The 23,593-nt window shown below is 42.1% G+C and overlaps 1 protein-coding gene across 1 annotated transcript in view; it reads left to right on the top strand.

Moving 5' to 3' along the window:
- Positions 1-14,048, top strand: part of KIAA0930 (KIAA0930 ortholog) — a 131,209-nt gene extending 117,161 nt beyond the window's left edge. The window contains exons 7-10 of the mRNA XM_014523683.2: positions 895-1,089; positions 5,631-5,793; positions 9,031-9,186; positions 14,008-14,048. Of these exons, the coding sequence (XP_014379169.1) occupies positions 895-1,089; positions 5,631-5,793; positions 9,031-9,186; positions 14,008-14,048 (555 nt within the window). The remainder of the gene's footprint in view (positions 1-894; positions 1,090-5,630; positions 5,794-9,030; positions 9,187-14,007) is intronic.
- The last annotated feature ends 9,545 nt before the right edge of the window (positions 14,049-23,593 follow it).

The following is a 23,593-nucleotide window of genomic DNA, read 5'->3' as shown; positions in this document are numbered from 1 at the left end:
ACTCTTTCCTGCCTATGCAGGGGGTCGGACTCGAAGATCTACAAGGTCCCTTTCAACCCTACTTCTATGATTCTGTGATTCTATGATGATTCATAAATATATCATTTTGTGTTTTTGACCTAAGACTAGTGTTTTCAAAGTGTGGGGATACCTGAACATTTGGAGTCTTTTCAAATGGGGACATTTCAAAAGGGTAGCAGCTGGTACCCTTAATTACAACTCCATATGAAGCTGTGTTAAAGTTAGCGATGTTTTCCTATGTTTGTATCATTCTCATCTTGTTCACAAATAAAAATTATAATATAACAATACTTGTCCTCAGGAAATTTTCCCCTTTGAAAGGGCTCCCAATGTATGCGTGCCTACACCCAAAATGTACACAAACTCTGACTTGCACAACTGTGTGAACCTGAAAATGTATAGATTTGTATGTTTAGTGCAGTGGTTTCAAAACTTTTAGACTCAAGGCAACAGCCCTTGGAAAATACCGGCTCTTAGGTTTAGCTCATTTCTTGACTGTGGAAAAATAGAGCAATTTCTGTTGTTGCAAAGAACTCAGAAAGACGACAACAGGTCAGCATTTTTTGGCATTATGGATTCCCATTTGAAATCTCTGAGTTTGTCTTGTAAATCATGTATAGGTGTTTGCAGATGTAACAGTGCTAATCACTGTTACATCACCCTTAAAAGACTCTCATGACACCTCAGGATGCTGCAACACCCTCATTGAAAATCAATGCCTTAGTGCTTCGCAAAAGCATTATTATGTAGTGCTATTTATGGACACATATTTATAAATGTATTTAAGGAGTTTTACCATTCTCTAGCAGTTTTACACTCTAGTCATTAATGGTCCCCCCTACATGTTTCTTTTCCTTTTTTGGTGCATTGTAGGTGAGTGTTGCTGCCAAAATGGCTCAAAAGATGTCATTCGGCTTTTATAAGTATAATAATATGGAATTTGTCAGAATGAAGGGGCCACAGGGTAAAGGACATGCGGAGATGGCTGTAAGTCGAGTTTCGACTGGTGACACTTCTCCATATGGAACAGAAGAAGATTCAAACCCAGGATCCCCTTTGCATGAGAGAGTAAGTAGTATACAGAAGTATTTCCTGGAAGGTTAAATGTTGACACCTTGCTTCAAAAGGCAGCGATAAGTCAGGGCTGTGGCTGTCTTATTTAGATTTCTAAATTTGCTTTAATGCTTGTCTTCACAGGACAATGCAGCACCATGAAGAGAGACCCAGTCTAGTTCTGAACCCAATCTAGTCCTGGTATTAGAAGCAGTATAGCTGTGGCACTCCATTTAGCTAATAACTCTGTTGTTGAGAGGTTTGGCATGTTACTGCTGCACTTAACTCAGCTATATTTCTTCCAGTATCCGAGCTAGCTTATTCAGAGCTAGCTGGGGTTCTTTTGTGCTATGTAGACATACTTTACGTATTGCATATAGGTTGTTTTTTGTGCTCCCTGCTCTTGACCAAATGGAATACATGGAAGGTTATCAAACAGCCCACACTTCAGGAAAGATATTTCAATGCAGCAATAATCAGATTGATGCTAGTCAAAGCTGAGATGCTACTTTGCATGGAAATCAAAAATCCTGCTGCAGTTTCTGCAGGTGTTGGGGTTTCCCAACCAAAATGTGCTGCTGAACTGTAAATTATTTTTATTTCCATTCTTACTAAGTCTAGTACAGGGGCAGGCAGTTATTTCAGGTGGAGGGCCGCTTACCCAATTTTGGCAGGCTGTCAAGGGCCGCATGGGTAGCCCCACCCCCTGCTCACCATCTTGGGACCAATGTCCCAGGGCCAGCACCGGTGGGGCCCAAAGCTGGGAATAGGCTGGCAGGGGTCTGGGCTGGGCTGCACCAGCAGGGAGAGGGGGGAGCTGGCTTGGCTCCATAGAGCCTCTGCCGGCTGGCACCCCACACTCCTGCTGCCCTGCTCTGGGCCCCGCCAGCACTGGCCCCGGGACACAAGTGTGGGCCTCGTGCTCTCATTGGCTCCCTGCCCACTCACTCCCAGTGACCCCCAGCCCTGCAGTACAGCTGTGGAGCAGCGCACAGCCCTGACTCTCTGCTCGCCAGCAGGGAAGAAGCTGGTGCTGAGTGTCGGGAAAAGCGGCCCCTCGCTTGCCCCGTGCCCGGCGCTCCCTGCTGCAGCTGCTTACAGCCCACACACGGGGCATCAGCCAAGGGATGAGTGAGGGGCCACTTTTCCCTGCGCTTAGCACCAACTTGTAACCCGCCCCCGCTGCCAGCCTGGGCCCCACGCCGGCTCAACAGCAGCTGCAGCCCCCACCGCTTGCCGTGCTGGGCAGTGTTGGCTGCTGCTGGCTGCCCGGAGCTCGCGCACTGGGCAACCCAGAGGCGGCAGTGGCAAACACTGCCTGGCGTGGCAAGTGGCTGGGCCGCAGCTCCTGTCACCACATGCAGCCCCGATGGGCAAGCCCAGAGCTGGTGCGGGGCCCAGGCTGGCTGTGGGGCTGGGTAAGAAGTTGGTGCTCAGCGCGGAGGAGAAAAGTGGCCCCTCACCCCCCCTGTGCCTGGCGCCCCGTGCTGCAGCCGCTTGCAGCCTGCCTGGGGCTGCCTGTGCCTGCTCAGGACAGCCCCGCATGGGCTGTGAGTGGCTGCCGCAGGGAGTGCCAGCCACAGGGCGGGCGAGGGGCCGCTTTCCTCTGTGTCGGGAAGGAGCCTGGGGAAAAGCTGAGTGTGGGGCGGGGGGGAAAAGTGGCTCCTCACCTGTCCCGTGGCCAGCACTCCCTGCTGCAGCTGCTCGCAGCCCACGTGGGGCTGTCTGGAGCAGGTACAGGCAGCCCCAGGTGGACTGTGAGCAGCTGCAGTATGGGGCACCGGCCATGGGGCGGGCAAGGGGCTGCTTGACAGGAACCAAGGGCAGATAAATATTAATTTTCTAAATTTTTTAGGGGCCCCGTGGGCTGGATAGAATGGCGTCACGGGCTGCATTTTGCCCACCCCTGGTCTAGTAGGACATAGCACAAAGACAAGGCACTTTCAAGGGAATCTGCCATTGCTGGTTTAGCATGAGGCTAAAAACGTATACTTTGGGCATAAGAAGAATTCCATTGAGCTCAGTGGCATTTCACACGGAGTGAGGTACCATTTATATGAGTAAAGAGATAATGGTCTGATGCTAACTTGGTTCTTGCATGGTTTCAGCAAAGCTGTTTGCTTAGCCAGTAGGGACAAGCCAACAATATTTTAACATTGATAGTTACTGATGGACTTTCTTCATACAGATGGATGATTAATGAATGAAATACACCATCAGTGGAAGAAACTAGTACAAGTTATTTTATCGTACATAGTAGTGGCTTCTACCCTTCCTGTCTCAAAGGGTCTGATCTTAGACTATGACAAGAAGAGGATTATCAGACTCACTTTTTCTGACCTCCTGAAGAACAGAGGTTGAGGTCAAGGAGGACTAGGCAAGACTCTTCCAGAGCTTGTCCATACTACTCCTTCGCTTGGTTCCTACAGGCGACAAGACCCTTCTGTCTCTGAATTCCTAAAAGAGCATAGCAAACTGCTGCTACAGTGATCCTTTGTTGTGCTAGACTGCAAAATGAAAAATCAGGCTTGGGTGTCTCTATGATAGTACAACATTCCTACTTTACAGCCTTGAAGGGAGCATGGCCTTGAAGTAGCTCCTGGCACCTTTGTGTTAATACTTTCAGTAGTCACATAGGATGCTATTCCAGTAACAGTTTTCATCATACATTATCCACTACCATGTGCCTGCCATATGTGGTATCTACAGATTAAGAAAATGTTTTTTAGTGTAACCACAAATTGAAGATCAGATACGCTAGCAGGAGAATATGAAAAAGCTTTTGAATTGTTCATATTATTTACATAGAAATGACATGGGGGGATTCTGCAGGGCACCACCAGCCTGGCAGATTTGCTGTTATCTAAGTTGTGTTCCTCTTTATATTGTACAGAGAGATGTGAGCAATTCTCTGAGGAAAATCATATTCTTTGAGGAATTGTAAAAATGCTAAATTCATAATGTGAAAAGGGAAGATGAGAGAGGGATTCCTTAGTCAGTAAAGTAGTTATCCATTTTTTCACTTGAAAGGAAACCATTAAAATAATATTACTTGTAGCAGCCCCCAGCTGTGGTACTAAAAGCTTTTTTGAATGGGGCTTGGTCAACTGTAGCTTGATCTGCACCCAAAAAGTTCCTAGCTCTTTCAACAGCTGCCAGTTGAGAGTGGAGCCAGAGCTCCAACCTGGCATTTACCAGCAATGGGACCATTGTAGTTAGCAAATAATTGGTCTCTATGCCAACAGACAAAAGACAGAAATCATGGCGGAACCTCACAGAGTGGGTAGACATGGACTTCAACAGCCAGGAAGTCTGAATGAAGCTTGCAATGATTCAAGAAAGGCAGAACACCACTGTAGCATCACTACAGTCTAGGTCGCATGTCAGCTTCTTGAAAACAGTAACCTAAAGCAATCCAGACTATAAAATCAGCAACAAGATAACCAGGAAGTTAATTGCTTTAGGGTCTAGCATGCAATGACTGAATTAATTTTGGGAATAAACTCCCTTACTATGACAAAGCCATTGGCCTTCAATGACATCCACACCAAACAGGTAAAACACTTCAAAGCAATAACCAAAGCCTGGCTACTACAGCTGTACAGTGCAGGCTTAACTACATACTGAATCTCTAAGATCTGATGACAAGTATAGGTTGTAGCAGTCCTAAAAATAGGGAACTTCTCCACATCAAAGAATCTTAGCCTAACCACCTAGAGCTGGAGATCTGATGAAGAGTGCCTTGCATTCAAAAGCCTGTCCAACTTTATCCCAGCCATGTAGTTGGTTCAATAAAATTTTTTATCCACAAAGATCTATACGTCTCACATGTTTCCTAGATCATCATGGCTGCAACATCATTCCAGCACTACCTAACCACTTAGTCACTTCCACAGACTTCCTCTGTTGTTATACGGTGCGCTGACTTCAGTTTCCTATCAGTGTTCTAGTCTAAGCAATTGCCTTGCGACTGAGCTTTGTAAAGGCATAAGGACCTTTCTGAGTTTGCATTTGGTGTTCTCAAAGCAGAGAAAAAAATCACCTTGTGATTGCCGAAGAAAAGTGGATATGCTATTTTTTGTCCGAATCTGATACTACTAGCCTGTCCATTTTTTGTTTTTATGCTTTTGCTTGACTTCTGAATTTTAAGATTAACTTATTTTTACAGTTACCCAAGTAGGTTTATAAATCTCTTCTCTGTGTGAACTGATACGTGCAGAAGGTGCTTGAATGACAGCCAAGGAGAGTGAAGTCCTTTCTTTATTCACAGCAGAAATAGCAGTGGCACTAACTTTATTCACAATACAGATATCAGGGCATTATACTTCATCGTCATTGTACTGCCACTCTGACAAACACCTCTAGGTTGCCACAGTAGTTCAGTCATCATGGTGAATTACTTCTAAGCCACTCTGCTAAGGGTACCACTGAGAATGCCAACTGTGATGCTTGTCTACTACTAGGACCCCAAAACTACCTACTCATTGCAGTTTAAATTAATTCTTTGCATATCAGATTAGTGTCCAGATATTCCTTTGCTTCTATTTCCGTTTTAGGTTACTTCCTTCAGCACTCCACCAACCCCAGAACGCAACAATCGCCCATCCTTTTTCTCCCCATCACTCAAGAGAAAAGTGCCCCGAAATCGAATTGCTGAAATGAAAAAATCCCATTCGGCAAATGACAGCGAGGAATTCTTCAGAGATGATGATGGTGGAGGTGAGAGTGAATGCATCAGCAAAACCAGCTGGCTTGACTTAGCGTGCAGAACTCTGGAAAGGGATCTGATGTGAGCTTTTTCAAAGGGGCTCTAGAGACATTAATCACTCAGCTCAATTAAAAGGCAAATAGGCTCATATGTGATGGTATTTGGGTACCTAACCCCCTGGGAACCATGTTGGAAGCCTGATTCATACTATACCATGATGATTGTAATATTATTCATGTTTTTTACCTAGGAGAAATTTGAGGAGAATAAGTGAAATATTTCCCTAAAGTGACAAGGCAAAAATGTACAATGAAGTCTTTTCCAACTCCTTAGAATTTCTAGAAAGGCTTGATCCAGAGCTGATTGAAGTCAATGAAAAGGCTCCCTTGTTTTCAGCGGGGTTTGGATCACTCCTAAGTGTCTAGATAGTCTGATCCTAATAATAAAATTTCACATGTTCACATAATGGTTTAACGCATTTATATAAAATGAAGCATTTCTCTCTCCAGTTCCAATTCAATTAAACCTAATTAGTCAGTTTGAGAGACGAATAAGGTTAGAATTGAGCTCTGTTCACAATAAATTAATACAATATCATTATTTCTGAGCTTATGGTTTTTATAAGGCATAAAATAGCGGTGAAGAGAAATTCAAAACTGCTTTTCATATTTGAAAACGTATTTAGTAGAGAAAACCTACAAAATTAAGCTCGTCTTGACATAATAAACGCATGCAAAGGTGGTATTATCCAAATCACAACATTTTAAGAGCTATCAGTCAAACTGCTTTCTTTATCAAGCATATTAGACCAGATTTCCTAACAAAAAGGCATGTTCATTGATACGTTGGTAAATACAAATACATTTCCTAATCAGTTTCAAATCAAAATGCAGCCTTAAATAAAAACATTCAATTTATATTCTCTGAAATTGAATTAAGTAGCTGATCATCTAAATTATTCACATTTCCATCAGCGGAAACTTCTCCCTAGCTCTCTTCCTTAATTTGACTGTTCTGAAAAGCCCGCCTTTTCACAAAAGATATATTTTAGCATATTCAAGGAGACAAAATATAGTACAAGAAGGACCAGTGTGTCTACATGTGGTTCAAGTGACTGACCTATTCCTTCTGTAAACTACACAAAGAGGATAGGACCTTTAGGGGGCTAATCCTTCCCCGTTCACTATTTGTTTCCTCAGTAGCGTTTTGCTGAATCAGACCCTAAAACAGTACATCTTAATAAAGAAGTCTTACTGCTTAAATATCATAGTAGCACTTTAGATAAAATCTCCAGGGGAAAATATATATTGGATTTGTTTTTAATCAGTTAGTATAAAAAGATCCCCTTTATTCTAACAGCCTATTGGTCTAATATGATTACTATGCATCAGCTTCTATAGCCAACAATTCACAAGGGAACAATGTGGCCAGCATCACCTCCAGATGCCTTTGACTGCCCTGCTTGAATGATCTGGTACCCATTTAGAGCAAGGCCAATAGGAGCAGCCTTTGGCACAAGTCTAGAGGGAGGCTAGAAATCACACCTCCGGAGCATTAGCCACTCTACTACTGTGCTCTTTGACAATTAGACTTGGGTTAAAATTTTAAAATACACTTTAGTCAGTCTTGAAAACAAGTTAGACTCCAAAACCACTTTTATTCCTTTGAAAAAGTGGTCTGAGTGGATTGAATAGCTTAGCTACTAATTAAATTGCTGATATAATGTCAAAAGACATTTTAATACTATGTCCATAGAGTTTTGGCTCTTCTAAGGAGGCTGTAAGAATAGAAGTCTGCTTCTTGCATCTTTCTTTCTAGTTATAGCAGTGACTGCAGCACATCATTTCTCCTTTGGTCAGACCTCTGTTCCCATCCAGTTTTTAGTTTTTTAACTGCTTCCTCCTAGAGGTTTGGGTGCTTAACCCAACCTCTGCCTATAGTTATGTTAATCTCCACTAAGTCAGTTCTGGAACATTAAAGGGGTTATGTAAGGAGTGCTAGGTGGGAGGAGACCCTAAACTGTGGTCTGAGACTTGTTCAGTGGCAGCCAGTAATGGACTGGGTTGTCACATGGCACTGACTCTTCTAGCTTCCAGATGTTAACCTACCCCATAAGCCATCTAAAATATGTTGTTTTCCTGACTTAAATTTTCTACTTAAGCAGTTAATGTTGCTGTGCAGGAATGTTACATAAGGACAAACAGGAAGAGAAAGTAGAACTGGCACACTCTCTTGGAACAGGCCAGGTTCCTCTCTGGTGGTTAGACCAAGAGGCATAGCAATCTCCTTTGTCCTGGACAGAGTCAGGGGTGGTGTGCGCCCAGAGGCATACTTGGATCCGGGTGGTGTCAAAGCCTCAGGAGATGGAGGCAAGGGAGCTACTGCATCCTGGCAGCTATGGGCTCCAGCTGCACAGAGAGGAGGAGACAAGGGGTGGAGCCAGGGCAGCTCTAGGATCCTAGCAGCTCTGAAGGAAGATGCCACCTACCTAAGGAGTTAAACCTCCTTGCCACCCAGTAAGGCACTACTGAATGCCATGCTGAGCAAAGAAATATAAAAACCCTCATTCAGCAGCAAGAGGGGTGCTCCCCTGTCTTCACCCCCAACATAATTAGTTGTCAAGACCCAAGAGCCTCCTTGAAGTTTATTGCCCAGCTCCTGACACCACTCCACAAAGCCTGAGCCTGGAGCTGCTGGATTAGCAGCATAGCTGCATCCATTCTAGCACCCCCCCATTCCAACACTGCCACCTCTTTCCCCACCTTAATCAGCACCCAGGGCTTGGGCCGCTCTTACCCACCCATAGTTAGGCTACTGGCTGGCCCATTATAGGATAACAACTTAATACTGCTCCCTCCTAGCAGAATGACTTCTTTAGCTAAAGTAGTACTGATATATGCTGTTAGCTAGATCCTACATTTAGACCTTGCTAATAGCTGCTGCCTGCTTAAAAAGTAGTAATAACCGTGACACTGTTTTGCTTGGAATTCAGCTCTAGATAGGAATGTAGGAGTGGAAGAAGCTTTCTGGGCTACCAGGTCCAAGCCCCTGTGTTTACTGGCACTCGTTAACCAGAGTAATCTCCAAAATCACCACTTCAAATGCTCATTTATAACCCGAGAGGTACTACAGTACCTTTTTCTGTAAATGGTTCTGATAATTTATTTTCAAGATGAAGCAGATGACTGAAGGGAAGGATGGAGAGGTATAAAACACATATTGAAGGTTGTTATATTGTGCCTTCACAGATCTGCACAATGCAACTAATCTAAGGTCGCGGTCCTTATCGGGAACAGGACGGTCCCTGGTTGGCTCGTGGCTGAAGTTAAACAGAACAGATGAAAACTTTCTACTCTATGCACATTTAACCTACGTCACTTTGCCACTGCATCGAATTTTAACAGGTGAAACTTTTTGTCTTCTTCACATAAACACAGAAATTACCCCGGTGACATGTAACTATGCTTTAACTGGTTTCTCAGGGTTGCGCTTAGTGTAAAAATATCAAATTGCTATTTGCTTTGTTCTTTTTTTCTGATATATCAGAAGCTATATATATTCAGTAGTCATATATTATGGCTACTGAACACTGCATAGCCAGTTGAACTTAATCGTAGCCATGACATCGGATTTCAATAGCTGAGGTGAGCACCATGCAATATATCTTTTGTTCTTGACTACTTATTTACTTGGTCCTAAACAATCCCCTTCCTTGACACATTCTCCTGGGTTATTTTTAAGGTTGTGTCATATAGGGTACAGCCAGTTAGAGAGTAGAAATGTGGAGGGTATAAAGCTAATGCCCCAGCGCTGGAAGCAGTGTTTGGAATTGGAGTAGTTCCAGCAGAATAAACACAGAGGTGTCTTATGCTCAGGCAGTGATGGAGATGAAGAGATATCTTTCTTGAACAGCATCTGTAAAATTCTGACTCTTTTGGGTGGCAGACAGCCTAGCAAGTAAGGATTTTGCTGCTCAGATGTGGGACCAAGTATTTCTTTGCAAAGGAGGGATTTCCATTTATTTCACATATTGGATGTGTTGCCTCCATAACAGCAGATTAGTCAAAGTGGTTTGGGCAGCAGCCAGACAGTTTCTTAGTTTCTGGCTAGTTTTGCTCACTGACGCTCCATTTTTTGCTACATTAGAATTCAAATCATTTGGCCTTTACAGGGAAACTTTCAGGAGGCTCTAAGCTATGTTATCAGTGGGACTTGTTTAGTGATTGCTAAGTACCTTTGCTGAGAAACCATGTCTTGACACCGACTGTCCCACTTCCTCCAGCCCTCCTGTTTTCAGGAAGAATCATTAGGAATAGAGTAGTAGGTAGAGGGCAGTGTTGAAATCTATGGAGTCTTTCAGCTCTTTCCAGACTGATTTTAGATCTAGGCTTGGCATGGAGCCCTTCCTAGCTATATTTAACCTAACAGATTATTTTCAGTATTGGGCAAAGATCAAAGTGCCATGCTGATTCTTCTAAGTCTATCAGAGTCTTATGCTATGAACTACTGTTTGCTGGTGATGTGTCTAGGGATTCTGGCTGATAGGCCAAACCCTGCTTGAATGGCCCTGCTCTTTCCATGCTCCATAGTCTTTACATAGTCTCCTAATACAATTCAGGGAGTTGGTTTTGATCTAGAAGTATCTGTTACTTGGGCTTCCTGTGTCTTCAAATCCAACTGAGGTCAGTGGGGATGTGTAGGCTGATAGATTTGTTTATCCAAGTGTAGGGCTTTCACCTGATACAATGGTTCATGGAAATCAAAATAAATTGCCATTTAGGGAACATAATAAACCCTATAAGGCAGATCCTGTTCCATCTCTTTACCACGTAAGTGGTACTTAAGCATCCAAATGTGATATTATGCTATCCTGCTAGAGTCCCTGAAAAAGCATTAAAGCAAAATGTGGGTGGTTCCTTCTCTTCATTTCTGCTTTTTGTGACTTGTTTTGAAGGATAAGAGGATGACAGGATCTGACCCGTATATTCATCAGACTCTTTCTAAAAGGTGGTGTGAAGGGATGTGGGAGAGTTGTGACAGACAACATTTTATTATTAGAATCTCTTCAACTGAAGTTGGAAGAGGTGGAAGGAGAGAACTGCTGTGACAATGATATCTACTGTAATAATAATTGGCATCTCTAGGGCAGTTTTTATTCAGGGAACTCAAAGGGTGGATTAATGTGTTATAGAACATGAAGTTGAGGCAGTAGCAGGTACTTCAGATACCAATGAAATAGATATAAATAATATTTTGCTCTAACTGGGTATACAGGTATAGACTTAGTTCAGAACAAACTCCAAATTCAAATAGCATTCTTAAAGTAAGACTTGGTTCTGCATAATTTAGAGTGTATTCTAAACACTATTTGGGAGAAATGGGTAACCATCTATAAACTTAGTAAGATAACACTGTATATCTTACCCTAGTAAGGTAATTCTCTATACCTAGCTTCCTGAGACTGTTTCTACTGTACAGCTGGGATCTACATTAAGAGACATATCTCCTACTGTAGATGTTTTTTGAGTACATCGATGTATTGTTTTGGCTGGTATTTAACATTTGCTTAAGTGGGTGACACAAATGCCTAAATCCTCAAATATTTGCTGACATGCCTTTTCTGAGACTTAATTTATGGGAAAATGTTCCACAAATCAGTGTTTACAGCAGGTCTCAAGTAAACAGAGAAAAGGGAGTACAATATACAGACTACATGCAAGTTGTTGCTTTGGATCCCTTCTCTTCAGTTTTTCACTCCTGGCCTTTGCATAAGGTGGGAGTGCCAATGGAAAATGCATCTTTAGTGCCTCTTAGCCACACCACAAAGTGCAGTTTTGCATACCAGCTGCATCAGTCTCAGAATGTTGTTCACTGACAGGCATGGACCTTGTTTTGCTGTCTTAAAAGGTGATTCTTACAAAGCCCCAGTGGTTAAAATTAAAGCTACAGTGATCAAAAGTGGAAGAAAGCAGAAAATATTGTACCTGGTTTAATGCCTTAGAAAAGTGAATCAGAACAACTGAGAAACTTGAAAAAAACTTAAATCTTTGCGTCTTTGTGCAGTTACTTGATCTTCCTTTAATGTTGTCAATTTAAATTTCATACTCCTCTCAACCAGCAGCCCCTTTATGCTACCTGATAAAGCAGGTCAACTTCCAAAGACTGTTAAATAGATTAACGCTAATTTAAATGTCCACCTTTTATAGGTGCCAATATGGGGCCTATAACTGTCAAAGGAACGTTCAACATTAATGTTTTGCTGGACCATTAAAAAAAAAAAATCACTATTTTGTATATAACTACAGTCAGCAGGACATCTCACTATTTTGTATATAACTACAGTCAGCAGAAAGAAATCCTGTTAATTTTCTTTCCTTTACTCTCAGTTTAGGGAACCAGGGTGTTCTCTTTGAGCATGAATTCATAGAATCATAAAAAATGAGGGTTGGAAGGGACCTCAGGAGGTCATCTTGTCCAACCCCCTGCTCAAAGCAGGACCATCCCCAACTAGATCATCCCAGCCAAAGCTTTGTCTAGTCTGGTCTTAAAAATGTCCAAGGATGGAAATTCTACAACCTCTCTGAGTAACCTGTTCCAGTGTTTTACTAGCCTCCTAGTGAGAGAGATTTTCCTTCTATCAAACCTAAACTTCCACTGTTGTAATTTGAGACCATAGCTCCTTGTTCTGTAATCTGCCACCACTGACAATAGTCTAGCTTTGTCCTCTTTGGAACCACCCTTCAGCTAGCTGAAGGCTGCTATTAAATTTCCCCTCAGTCTTTTCTTCTCCAGACTAAATAAACCCAGTTCCCTCAGCTTTTCTTCATCAGGCATGTGCCCCAACCCCCTAACGATTCTCATTGCCCTCAACTGAACTCTCTCTCATTTGTCTACATCCTTTCTGTAGTGGGGGGCCCAAAACTGGACACAGTACTCCAGATGTGACCTCACCAGTGCCAAATAGAAGGGAAGAATTGTTTCGCTTGCTCTGCTGGCAATACTCCCACCAATGCAGCCCAGTATAACATTAGCTTTCTTTGCAACAAGGGCACACTGTTGGCTCTCATTAAGCTTATTGTCCACTCTAATCCCCAGGTCCTTTTCTGCAGAGCTGCTGCTTAGCCAGTCAGTCCCCAGTCTTCACTGGTGCATGGGATTGTTCTGCCCTAAGTGCAGGTCTTTGCACTTGTCCCTATTGAACCTTGTGAGATTTCTTTGGGTCCAATCCTTCTATTTGTCTAGGTTTTTCTGAATCCTAGTTCTACCCTCCAGCATATCTACTACTCCACCCATCTTGGTATCATCTGTAAATTTGCTGAGGGTGCGCTCCATCCCATCTTCCAGGTCATCGATGACAATATTGAACAAAACTGCCCCCAGGACACCACAGGAATAAGTCAGCTCTCCTGGAATTAGGTTACTTTACTGCTTTTGACTCAGATTCTCAAAAGTATACAGGCACCCAACTCCTGTTGATTTCTAAGGGTGGGCCTTGATGGATTTCTTCCTGTCAGCAAAGGCTTGTTTTGCAACAGTAAACTTTCTAGTGTTCTGTTTCCAGTGATGGGATTCTTTCTGGTTCCTTTAGAGGACAGTTCTGTTATTTAATGATGGATAGTACCTTTTATTTCAAAGGATCCCATACTGCTATAAAAACTATATATTAGATCAGTTATCCACTACTGAGGATGGAGTGTACTGTTTGTTTGCCACTATATCTGTAGTACAAAGTTTCAAGTGATAAATATTTCTTGATATACATCATTGAAATGGTAGCTTTGTTTGAAAACCCTTCTGATGTAGTGTAGAAACAAGCTGTGATTTATTAAAGGTATAATCCAGGATTATATTCCTGATTCCACTACACCAAGTAGAGAAGGCAGAGTAGATTTGCACCTTATAGACTAACCAAAGTGTGTGTGTGTGTGTGTGTGTGTGTGTGTGTGTGTGTGTGTGTGTGTGGAGAGAGTGAACGAGCACGCAAGCTTTCATGAGCTGAAGCTCACAGCCTCTGATGAGCGAGCTTGCTCTCTCTCTCGATATACACGTGCGTACACGCATACACATGTGCACACACACTCGCACACTTTTTGCTTGATCAACAAGGTGCAAATCTATCTTGCCCTTCTACTTGACTTCAGACTAACGCTGCCAACTATGTCTCTCCTATACACCAGCCACCTTTAGATATTTGCTATAATGTCTCTTGTCTTCTGTGTCTATAGATATTGTGGAAGTGCGGCAGAAACCGATCCTGATGACATAGCAGAGAGCTGGGCACTGCCTTGGAACCTTGCTGCCAAGTGCCTACCCGCAGTGTTTTTTCTGTGACAACACTACCATCTAGTGTCAGGAACCTAAACCTACACAGAAAAAGGGAAGTCTAAGAATACCAGCCAATCAAAAAGTGCCTCTTTCTTCCTTCCTCTGCTGTCATGTACTGTATGCACACTGACAGTAAATCTCACTAGTATTCTGACTAGAAGAGGACTTTCACAAACAAAACCAGAAGGGGCTGCATTTAAAAAGAATCAATGCTTTATGAACAATTTGTTACCATGTTTACTTTATAATTAAGAAACCAACAACATGTACAGAATGTGTTGAACTTTATATTCTTGGAGAAGCAACTTTAGGATTTCATAAAGATGTACCAATGAACTTTGTTCCATAGACTATTGTCCATGCACTCCTTGTTATAATGGCTGTGTAAGTGTTGGGGCCAAAGGGATAATAATGTAGTTTACTACTGAGGAAGGTTAAGGCAAAAGATGCTACAAAGATCATTGCCATGTGGTATGTGCAGTAGGTCAGGGTGGAACTAAACGGATGTTTCTCTTGGTGTGTATCCTTGAGAATTAGGATAAGTTTGTTCTGAGGATGTTTTCCCTATCTACCAAAGAACAGTGAAGATTTCAGCTTCTAGGATAGTCTAAGGGAATGAACCAATATGAGAAGGGTGAAAGATGCTGCCATATACTGCCACTAATATCAGGTTCCTAAGAAGAAAATCTGAGTTTTAATGCAAGAGAAACAGGAGTAATTAACTAGACTCTAGTACCAGAAAATCCTACAAACTACCACTCTTCCTCTGCATACACATGAAGCTAAAGTAATTAGAATTGTCCTAGTAGACGTAGGAATAATGAAGGAGGGTTTCAAGTTTTGATGACATTTTATAGCAATTTTCCCAGGTTCTAAGTTTCAGTTAGATCCTGTGCTGGTTCACTGTACCAAAATACATTAAAGCACAAAGATTTTTCTTTCAGGCAAACATCAACATTTCGGTGCAGTTCTGTTCTTCAAAATAACTGCAAGTGGCAGTGGGAAGTTCATAATTGTCCTTTGGTAGCTCTTAGGAAAAACCTGCTATGTTTACAAATAAAATGCAGCTTTTTCTAAACAGAAGCCTTGTAAACTCCCTCTTAGAATTTGAAAGCCAAATATCCTGCAATCAAAGCTTAGTCAACAAGTCTGATGTGGAACTCAGGCTATATCCCAGAATACTGCAGAACTAGTATTGCAAACAGAATGAGGAAAAAGTAGTTTCACTGAAGAAAGCAGGGAAGACTCTCAGCTGCACATATAGAGATAAATTGAAAGACCAGATGCTATTTTAGTTACTTTTCATAATAGAATCACATTAAGCTCTACAGTGGCACTGCAGTTACCAACATGGCATGTGCTTAAAGCTGGCATCTTTGTTTTCCCCTTAACCTTTCCCAAACTGCTTTGCTGTATTTCTCTCAATAGTGTCAGATGATTTAACTTCTCTGATATAATTCCGATTTTTTTCCTCCCACCCCCCAGCCAGGTTGCATGGAAATAGGTTCACTACAACTTTGAGGTATACTGAGACTAATTGCTCAGCCCAATATGGTTGGGTCCACGTGGTAAGAAATACTTGCTGGTCTATTTGTGGTTATACTTCAGAGTTAAATTAGAATATGCATTTTTGAGGCTAGATATGGAAGCAGTTAACTTGATACAAAGTGAGGGTATTTCTAACACTGGCAATATGAACACACTATAGAGAGATTGTAGATCAAGTTCCAGTCTACCTTTGGTAAAACATTTCTGCATTAAATAAAGTTTGTACTGTTAGTTATTAACCAGTCTTAAGCAGGCTGGAGACTGATTTAAACTGTGTGTTACCTCAGTGCCTGTGTCAAGAATGAAATCACTTTTCATCAAGACAGCCTCCTAAAATGCTCCATATTCTACACAGTCATACTGCTGGGCTAAGCAAATCAATGTTGTGTTTCTTTGAATATTTGTGGGGGGAGGGAGAGGGATAACATTTTTACTTTGAGGCAATGATACATTTTAAATCAAATATTTGTAATATTCATCTATCTCAATAGAAAATGTATCCAGTTGGAAATGTGACTTTTAGGCATCAGTGCTGTCTATAACAATGATTTTATTCCTGTGGGTTGACAATATCAGCATAGTAGGATTAGGTAGCTTCAGTTCTGATGGCCTAGACCCCAAAAAAGTCACACTAAGTATATTTTTCAGGATAAATAGCAAACACAGCATGATACTAAAATAGTCCAGGAATGTAAAGGCAATTCTAGGGTAAGGCAGTACAAGTTCTATAGCATTATACAAGACACTGTCTTCTCTATTGTATCCAAAGGAAGAGTGTTGGTAATGTCTAGATTTTCAAGGGCTGCTATATGAAAATCCTAAAAAGAAGTCAGCGAGTCCACTTGATATCTTTTATACTGTGTTAGCAGATGTGCTGTAGGCACTTGGAATGACAATTGTCAATCGCCTTTTTATAAGTAGCAGAAATGGGCTGTAAATGCACCCAGATGGACATCTGTGGGAAATATCAATCAAGAAGTCTGTTGAATGTCAATAGTGCTCTTAGGAAATAGCTCCCTGTACCAGACTAAAATAGCACCTTCAAAAATCTGCAATAGAGATCTAAGTACAGTTCTAATTTGTCATTTTCTACTGTCCAGTAAAAAACTAGTTTAAATGTTTTATGAAACATTGCTTCATAGTATATGAGGATTTCTTAATTAAATCCTTGGAACTGAAACCTGTAGTCCTCACCCAGGCAGTCCTTGTGAGGTTAACTAGGCTCTTACCTAGGTGAGGATGGTATGGCTGGGCCCTTAGAATATTATTGCACTATACCAAATAGGGAAATGTTAGATGGGAACCTTTGATCTTTTTTGGATGGTTCTCTTTCTTATACAGGTTTCCCTTGATTTTTTGCGGGTTCTGTATATGCAAATTTGCTCTTATGCAATGAGCATTTTTAGACCCAGAAATCATTATATGTAAGGTAAATTCACTCTTATGCGATCGGCATAGCCCACCCCACCCCCAAGCAGGTAAGTCTGTTGGGGATGTGGGGAAAGGACCATGGGGCCGGGGCCCCACTTACCCCAGCCCCTGCTGCAGCAGCAGCTGGTGCCAGCTGCCTGCAGCTGCTGGGCTGCACTGTGCACCGCCTGTCCCCAGTCACCCCAGCTCCTGGACTGCACGGTGCCGTGGTGCAGGCAGCTGGTGTCAGCTGCTCCTGGGGACGCTGCAGCAGGGGCTGGGGTGAGTGGGAAGAAGCAGAGTCCTGGGCAGCCCGGGGTGCAGGACTCACCCCAGCCCCTGCTGCAGTGGCTGGAGGGCTGTCCTGGGCTCTTCCTGGGGGTGCATGCTCCCAGATCTGTGTGGGATGATGGCAGGATGCTGCTGCAGGCTGCAGCTGGTGGTGGCGCTGGGCTGTTCCTGACACTTGGCACAGCCCACCCTGAGCACTGGGAAGACCCCTGTGCCGCTGCTGGCCCCAGTCAGCAGCAGCCTGCTGTGTTGTGCAACCTAGGGCTCCACTTTGTTCCAATTAACCCCAGCCCCTGCTGCAGCAAGAATCATACCCTGGCCCCCCCCTCCCCCGCACCCACTGACAGTTCTCTCTGCTTTGCTCCCTTGTGCAGCCCTGGGAGTGGCCCCCCTCCCCCGACCCCTTCCCTAGTCCCAGCCTCCCCACCATGGGAACCTATCTCTATTTGTTACATTATAAAGTGGGTTCACTTTATGCAAATTTTATTTATGCTCCATTCTCTGGGAATGCATGTACCGCATAAATCGAGGGAAACCTGTAGCTTCAAAGCATTTAACCAATAGGTTTGTGCCACTACTGGCAATTAAAGAACAAACCAACGAATGCTACCAGGGAATGGATTGAGTGTTAATTGTGCTCCAGTAAACAAGTATAGTATATAGACTATCAGAGTCTTATGATGTCTTAGTTTGCAAGTGACACTGTCTTGACTATTGGAACACCAAGAATTTTAATTGGGCATACTGATGCTGGACTGTCAGAGTGAAGATCCTTTATATATAAAGCAGCTGTATGGTTAGCATAAGTCTAGAAAGCTTTGCTGCATAGGTCAGTTGATCAGTGAATGCCACCTTATCTTACTTGTTTTTTTCTGATTGTCTAATGATCTTCTCTCTTGTGCACAACCATGTCATCCAGAGATCTGCAATTTGCCATTTGGATCATCCTCTGGATATGTATTTAGATGATATCAAATGCAAGAGTGTAAGAATCTTTCCAAACTAAACAGACCCTTAACAGAAACTTACTACTCATCACTATAACATTAATGGCATTCTCCTACATCAGTTATGTAATATTAGCAAGTCATTGCTGTGCCTTAGAGACCACTGTATGTAAAATCCCATTCAGAGTCCTTAACAATTTCCCCCTAGCCACCACAGGATGGAGACCGTTCTTAGAAATGTAAAAATATTCAGCAGTTTTGGTTCATGCAGACTGTGTGGACTCATATTACCTCTTTTTGATTAATTCAGATTTAAGGGAAAACTTGACATGTAGAGGCTGAGTCAAAACCACCTCAACCCACTTGGGTTTGCATATCTTCCATTCAGAACAGTCAAGTCATTTCACCTTCCTCACTATGATAAATGTGGCTTGAGATACTGTAACAAAACCATGTGAGCTTCAAGATGTGTACGTCTGTGATGTGAGCTGTACTATGCTATATATCATCCATACCTTTGCATTTGTGGAGGCAATGCCCTTTTCTAAAAAAAGGAATCGATACATTTGCTTTGAGATTTGTAAGGGCAGATAGTACATTCGAAGTCCTTTTCCAGAATTTCTCCTTGTTACCATCATTTTGTTCAGACAGCCAGTTAAGGCCTAAACCCCACCACTGGATCCATGTTAACAGAATCCTACGGTTTCACTGAGGTTCTACAGGAGTCCATTTATGTCCCTCATGATGCTGCTTTCCAAGAATCAGCTGAATCGATCTCATCATGCTTGCTTTTCATGTCTAAAACCTCCCTTTGTTACAAATAGCTGTAGGGAAAATTTTCAGAAGTGCCTCCAATCAATGGGAGTTAAGAGCATCTTTCAAAAACCAGAAAAAGGTACTCTTGAAAATTCTACCTGTATGTGGCAGGAGCCAGCAAGTTTGGCCAAGCCATATATTTCTTCTGGACTCATTGTAAAGTCATCCTTGTGGCTTCCAGCTATGACTAAAAGCATTGGAAAATGTATTCCTTATAATCACAGTCCTTTAAGGTGTTTGGGACTGCCTTACCTTGTTTCTTATTTTATATCCTATTATTATATATGACTGAACAAAGGTGCGTAATGGTGTGTAGAAATAGTGTGTTGAAAGGTTGTTGAAAGTAGGTACAGTTAATGGAAGTGTTTAATGAATAAGTCTTCTGTACACCAAATCTTAAACAAGAGAGTATTTCACATCAGAATGTAACTGTATGGGCACTCAATCAGGATAATACAAGACTGCAAGCGGGTCACAATGTTCAACATTTCTTCTGTAAATATATAAATAGTCTCAGTTTAGTTTTATCCAACTAACACTTGTTGCATGGTTTTTGCCTCATTGATCATAAACATTAACAGATGGTCAACTGAAAATCATGCTGACACTAACTGAGCCCTTTGAACAAACAGCAACAAGAATCTATGTGCACCAAAACCAAAACTAATTTCACATATGGCAGCAGTGAAGGAAGCTTTGGACCCTGCAGCCAATAAACAGACCTCTTTAATGACCATAAATGTTGTTAATAGTATTTTTGTACTGTCCTTTGATGTTTGAATCTGTCATTGCAAGATCACAAGTCCTTATTAAGCAAGTTAAAACTTGGCTGAAAAACTGCCAATTTTGTGGCAGAACATTATTTTAAGACTATTTTATTTATTGTTCAGCTTCATTAAACTTTGAGCAAAAGCTACTTCTATAATTGCACTTAAATGATCTTTGGAATACTCACTAAAGACACACTTCATTGTGTGGCAGAGGGGAGTGAGAGAACAGAAAGATACAATGCATCTGTTGTAAAGGTTTCTTATTTTCAATTACGTACAACACTTTGCTCACAGACCCTCCTGCAGTAAGACAAGTATCTTGTTTTAGGAAGGCAAAATGAAAAAAAGAAAAGATTTTTCCAGTCATGTCTGAATGCTGACTGCAGCTGCTATGGCTGATAGACGATTAACATTATAGTTCAGCTGAAGGGTGAACTCTGTAGTAATCTTGCAGCAGTCTCTCAATGCTCTATTCCTCCATGTTTCTATTCCAGCAAAGAAAAATCAGGTTCTCTGCTTAAAACATGCACCTTAATTTTGGAATGCTGATTTTGGGGGAAAAAAGTGCATGTGGTACACAAGTAAAATGGTAATTAATGTAGTAAAGAGCAGGGGTGTGGGAGACACCTTTAAGCATCTTTGTTTTGTTGTGTCTGGCTAGTACCAGAGGAGAAAACACCAGTCGCTGGAGCTACTCTTTTCTTTTGAAAATTTCTATATGGGTCTTTTGTGCAGGATTAGTAAAATGAAATTACTTAGTTTTCTGTTAATTTATGGTGCTTGTGTTTTTAGTAGTCAGAATGGGTCTTGGGTTCAATGTAAAATTTAAAATTAAGACTGAAAGTTGTATCATTTAAAACAAGCACTTGAAATCAAATAGTTAGATTTTAAATGCACATCAAAAACTTAGTAGCTATTCCATTGTGAGGAATCTCAGAATTTTCAATAGATGTTTGACAGGAAATGAAGGGACTGCAGTTAAATAGAATACAGCATCTCTGATGTGTATGTTTGGGGTGGGGGAAGGATTCAACAACTCATTGGTCCAATTAAAGGTTTGTGGAAATGAGCTACTAGCTCATTAAATTATCCGTCTTGAAGTTTAGCTGGAATGCTGGTATTTCTGCTTCTGAAAAAAAAAAAAAAAGGGCAAGGGGGAATTTCTTAAGCAACAAGCAGTCAGAATCAGTTACAGCGCTCCTCGGTGACTAAATGGAAGGAACTGATGAAAAATAGCCTTAGCCTGAGAAACCTTAAAAATGTTTTCAGGTTGTCAACCAGCAACAAATAATCCCACAACAAGAAAGTCCTTCATCTTACAACAGCTAGGCCCTGCAGCATGCTCTACAGCCCATCTGGATTCCATTTAACATCTTTGTACATTAGCTGTTGGAGTGCACGCAGCCTAGGTACAATTCCTTTTGATACTGGTGGAGATGAACTGCTGGTTGATGAAGCCTTTATAATGTCTTATGTAAGGTATCAGCAAGAATGTGCACTAGTTAATTATTCAGCATTTTAAAAAAAAAAAAATCCAAGTTGGACAAGATTCAGTGGTGTTATCTGACCTTTGGTAAAGTGCACCCTCTTAGTTGTAGGAGAATCCACCTTGGCTATTTTACTATCTACAGTAAGAAATCTGTTTGGAAAGGCTTTAACTGGAAATCATGATGCCTTTCATCCTCTTTTCTGTGACCAGAAAGAGCCAGAGCCTTTTTGTTGTTCTCATTTCCAAGCGATGGCTAAATTGAGCAGAGGAGGCATTGGGTAAACTACCAGAAGGTGAAGTGTTGATTTAAGTGAAGCTTCAAAATGACTGCTGGGAGGAGGTATGTCTGTGAAACAGGGTCTACTTAGCTCCTGAATCTCTCCAGCTCTTTTAAATCATAGCAATCACAAGTGGCATTTTTACTGACAGATGTAGATGAACATGTGCTATCAATTCAAATGGTGGACCTAGAAAGCTGCAAGAACTACACTGTGATTTCATAGACATCAGGGCTGGAAGAGACCTCGGAAGATCATCGAGTCCAGCCCCCCGCCCAAAAGGCAGGAAGTCAGCTGGGGTCATAGGATCCCAGCAAGATAAGCATCCAGTTTCATCTTGAAGGTGTTCAATGAAGGCGCTTGAACCACCTCCGGTGGCAGGCTGTTCCAGACCTTGGGGGCTCGGACAGTAAAGAAGTTCTTCCTTATGTCCAGCCTGAAACGATCTTGAAGTAGTTTGTGACCACTCGACCTCGTCATCCCTTGTGGTGCTCTGGTGAACAAACGTTCCCCCAGATGCTGGTGGTCACCCCTGATAAACTTGTAGGTGGCCATCAGATCACCCCTGAGCCTGCGCTTTTCCAGGCTAAAGAGCCCCGGGGCTCTCAGCCTGTCATCGTAGGGTCTGCTTCCCTGACCTCTGATCATGCGCGTGGCTCTTCTCTGGACTCTCTCAAGCTTCTCCACATCCTTTTTGAATTGTGGAGCCCAAAACTGGACACAGTACTCCAGCTGCGGCCTCACTAAGGCCGAGTACAGGGGGAGAATGACGTCCCGGGATTTGCTTGAGAACCATCTATGGATGCAAGCCAGCGTTTTGGTCACTTTACTAGCCGCCGCATCACATTGCAGGCTCATGTTCATCTTGTGGTCAACGATGACCCCCAAGTTACTACCTTATAAGCTAGATGTGAGAGTTGACAGTGGATAAATTATTCATTTACTTTGTTGAACAGTCAGAACAAGGCAGTGGAGATGCTAAAAGGGATTGAATGGTATTTAGTGATGGTGCAGAAAAGATAACAGAGCACTACTCAGCATGCTTATCTTGGGTTTGCATCAGTTTGGAAGGTGTTTCCTTCAGGGTACTGTATAAGGAAAATAAAGACCAAGTAATACATATTCTACAGTTTCAACATAGTTCTGGGTATTTTCAGTACAGTCAAATACAAGGAAAGTACATTTTTCTGGCAGTAGCCAATACTTGTCACATTAAGGACTGTCTTAGAACTAGGGATTACGTCTGCATCTGGCAGTATTTAATCTGTATGCAGTAAATTACTGTAGTCTGGGAAGACACAAAACAATTGAAGTTCTTAAAGGGTGGAAACTTATCACTGGTGAGTGTGCATCAGTTGACCTGTTTATGTGTCGTGTGTTGGTTTCTACTTTGTGTGCTAGAAACACTGTTGAAAAGATTCCTTTTCCTTAGGAATATGTTAAAGAGTGTTCTGTATTTTAAAACTCTTTCTACAGGGTTCGGCATAAGCAAAATAAGTATCCGGTGTTGTTTCTGACCCAAGGAAAATCTGACATTTATCCAGACCTTATGGATCTCAGGAGTCGTACAACTTCTATTGCAATGAGTTTTGCACAATTTGAAAATTTGCTGGTAAGTTGTTACATTTCTTTATTCGTCAGTGAAATGGAACTAGTTTATTACTGTATTCTATAATTGCTGATATTGATGACTGGATACAGAAACTGAATTCTAAAATGAGATGATCAGCAAATTATTAGTACAGGAAAGTGTTGAGAGTCTGCTAAAGTGATACATTTTCTTGGGTGCAAAGTAGGCCGGCTGACACGTGAAGCCGCCCCAGCTCCCATGCAGTGCGCAGTGCCCTGCTGAGCTACACTGCACCCGTGCCATGGAGCAGCTGCTGCGTGGGTGCCAAATGGTGGGTGGGGGGGAATCCCTGTTGCCCCGCACTGTG

This window comes from Alligator sinensis, unplaced genomic scaffold, assembly GCF_000455745.1.
Source record: "Alligator sinensis unplaced genomic scaffold, ASM45574v1 scaffold806_1, whole genome shotgun sequence".
Classification (NCBI taxonomy): Eukaryota; Metazoa; Chordata; order Crocodylia; family Alligatoridae; genus Alligator; species Alligator sinensis.
This window is presented reverse-complemented; position numbering and strand designations above follow the sequence as displayed.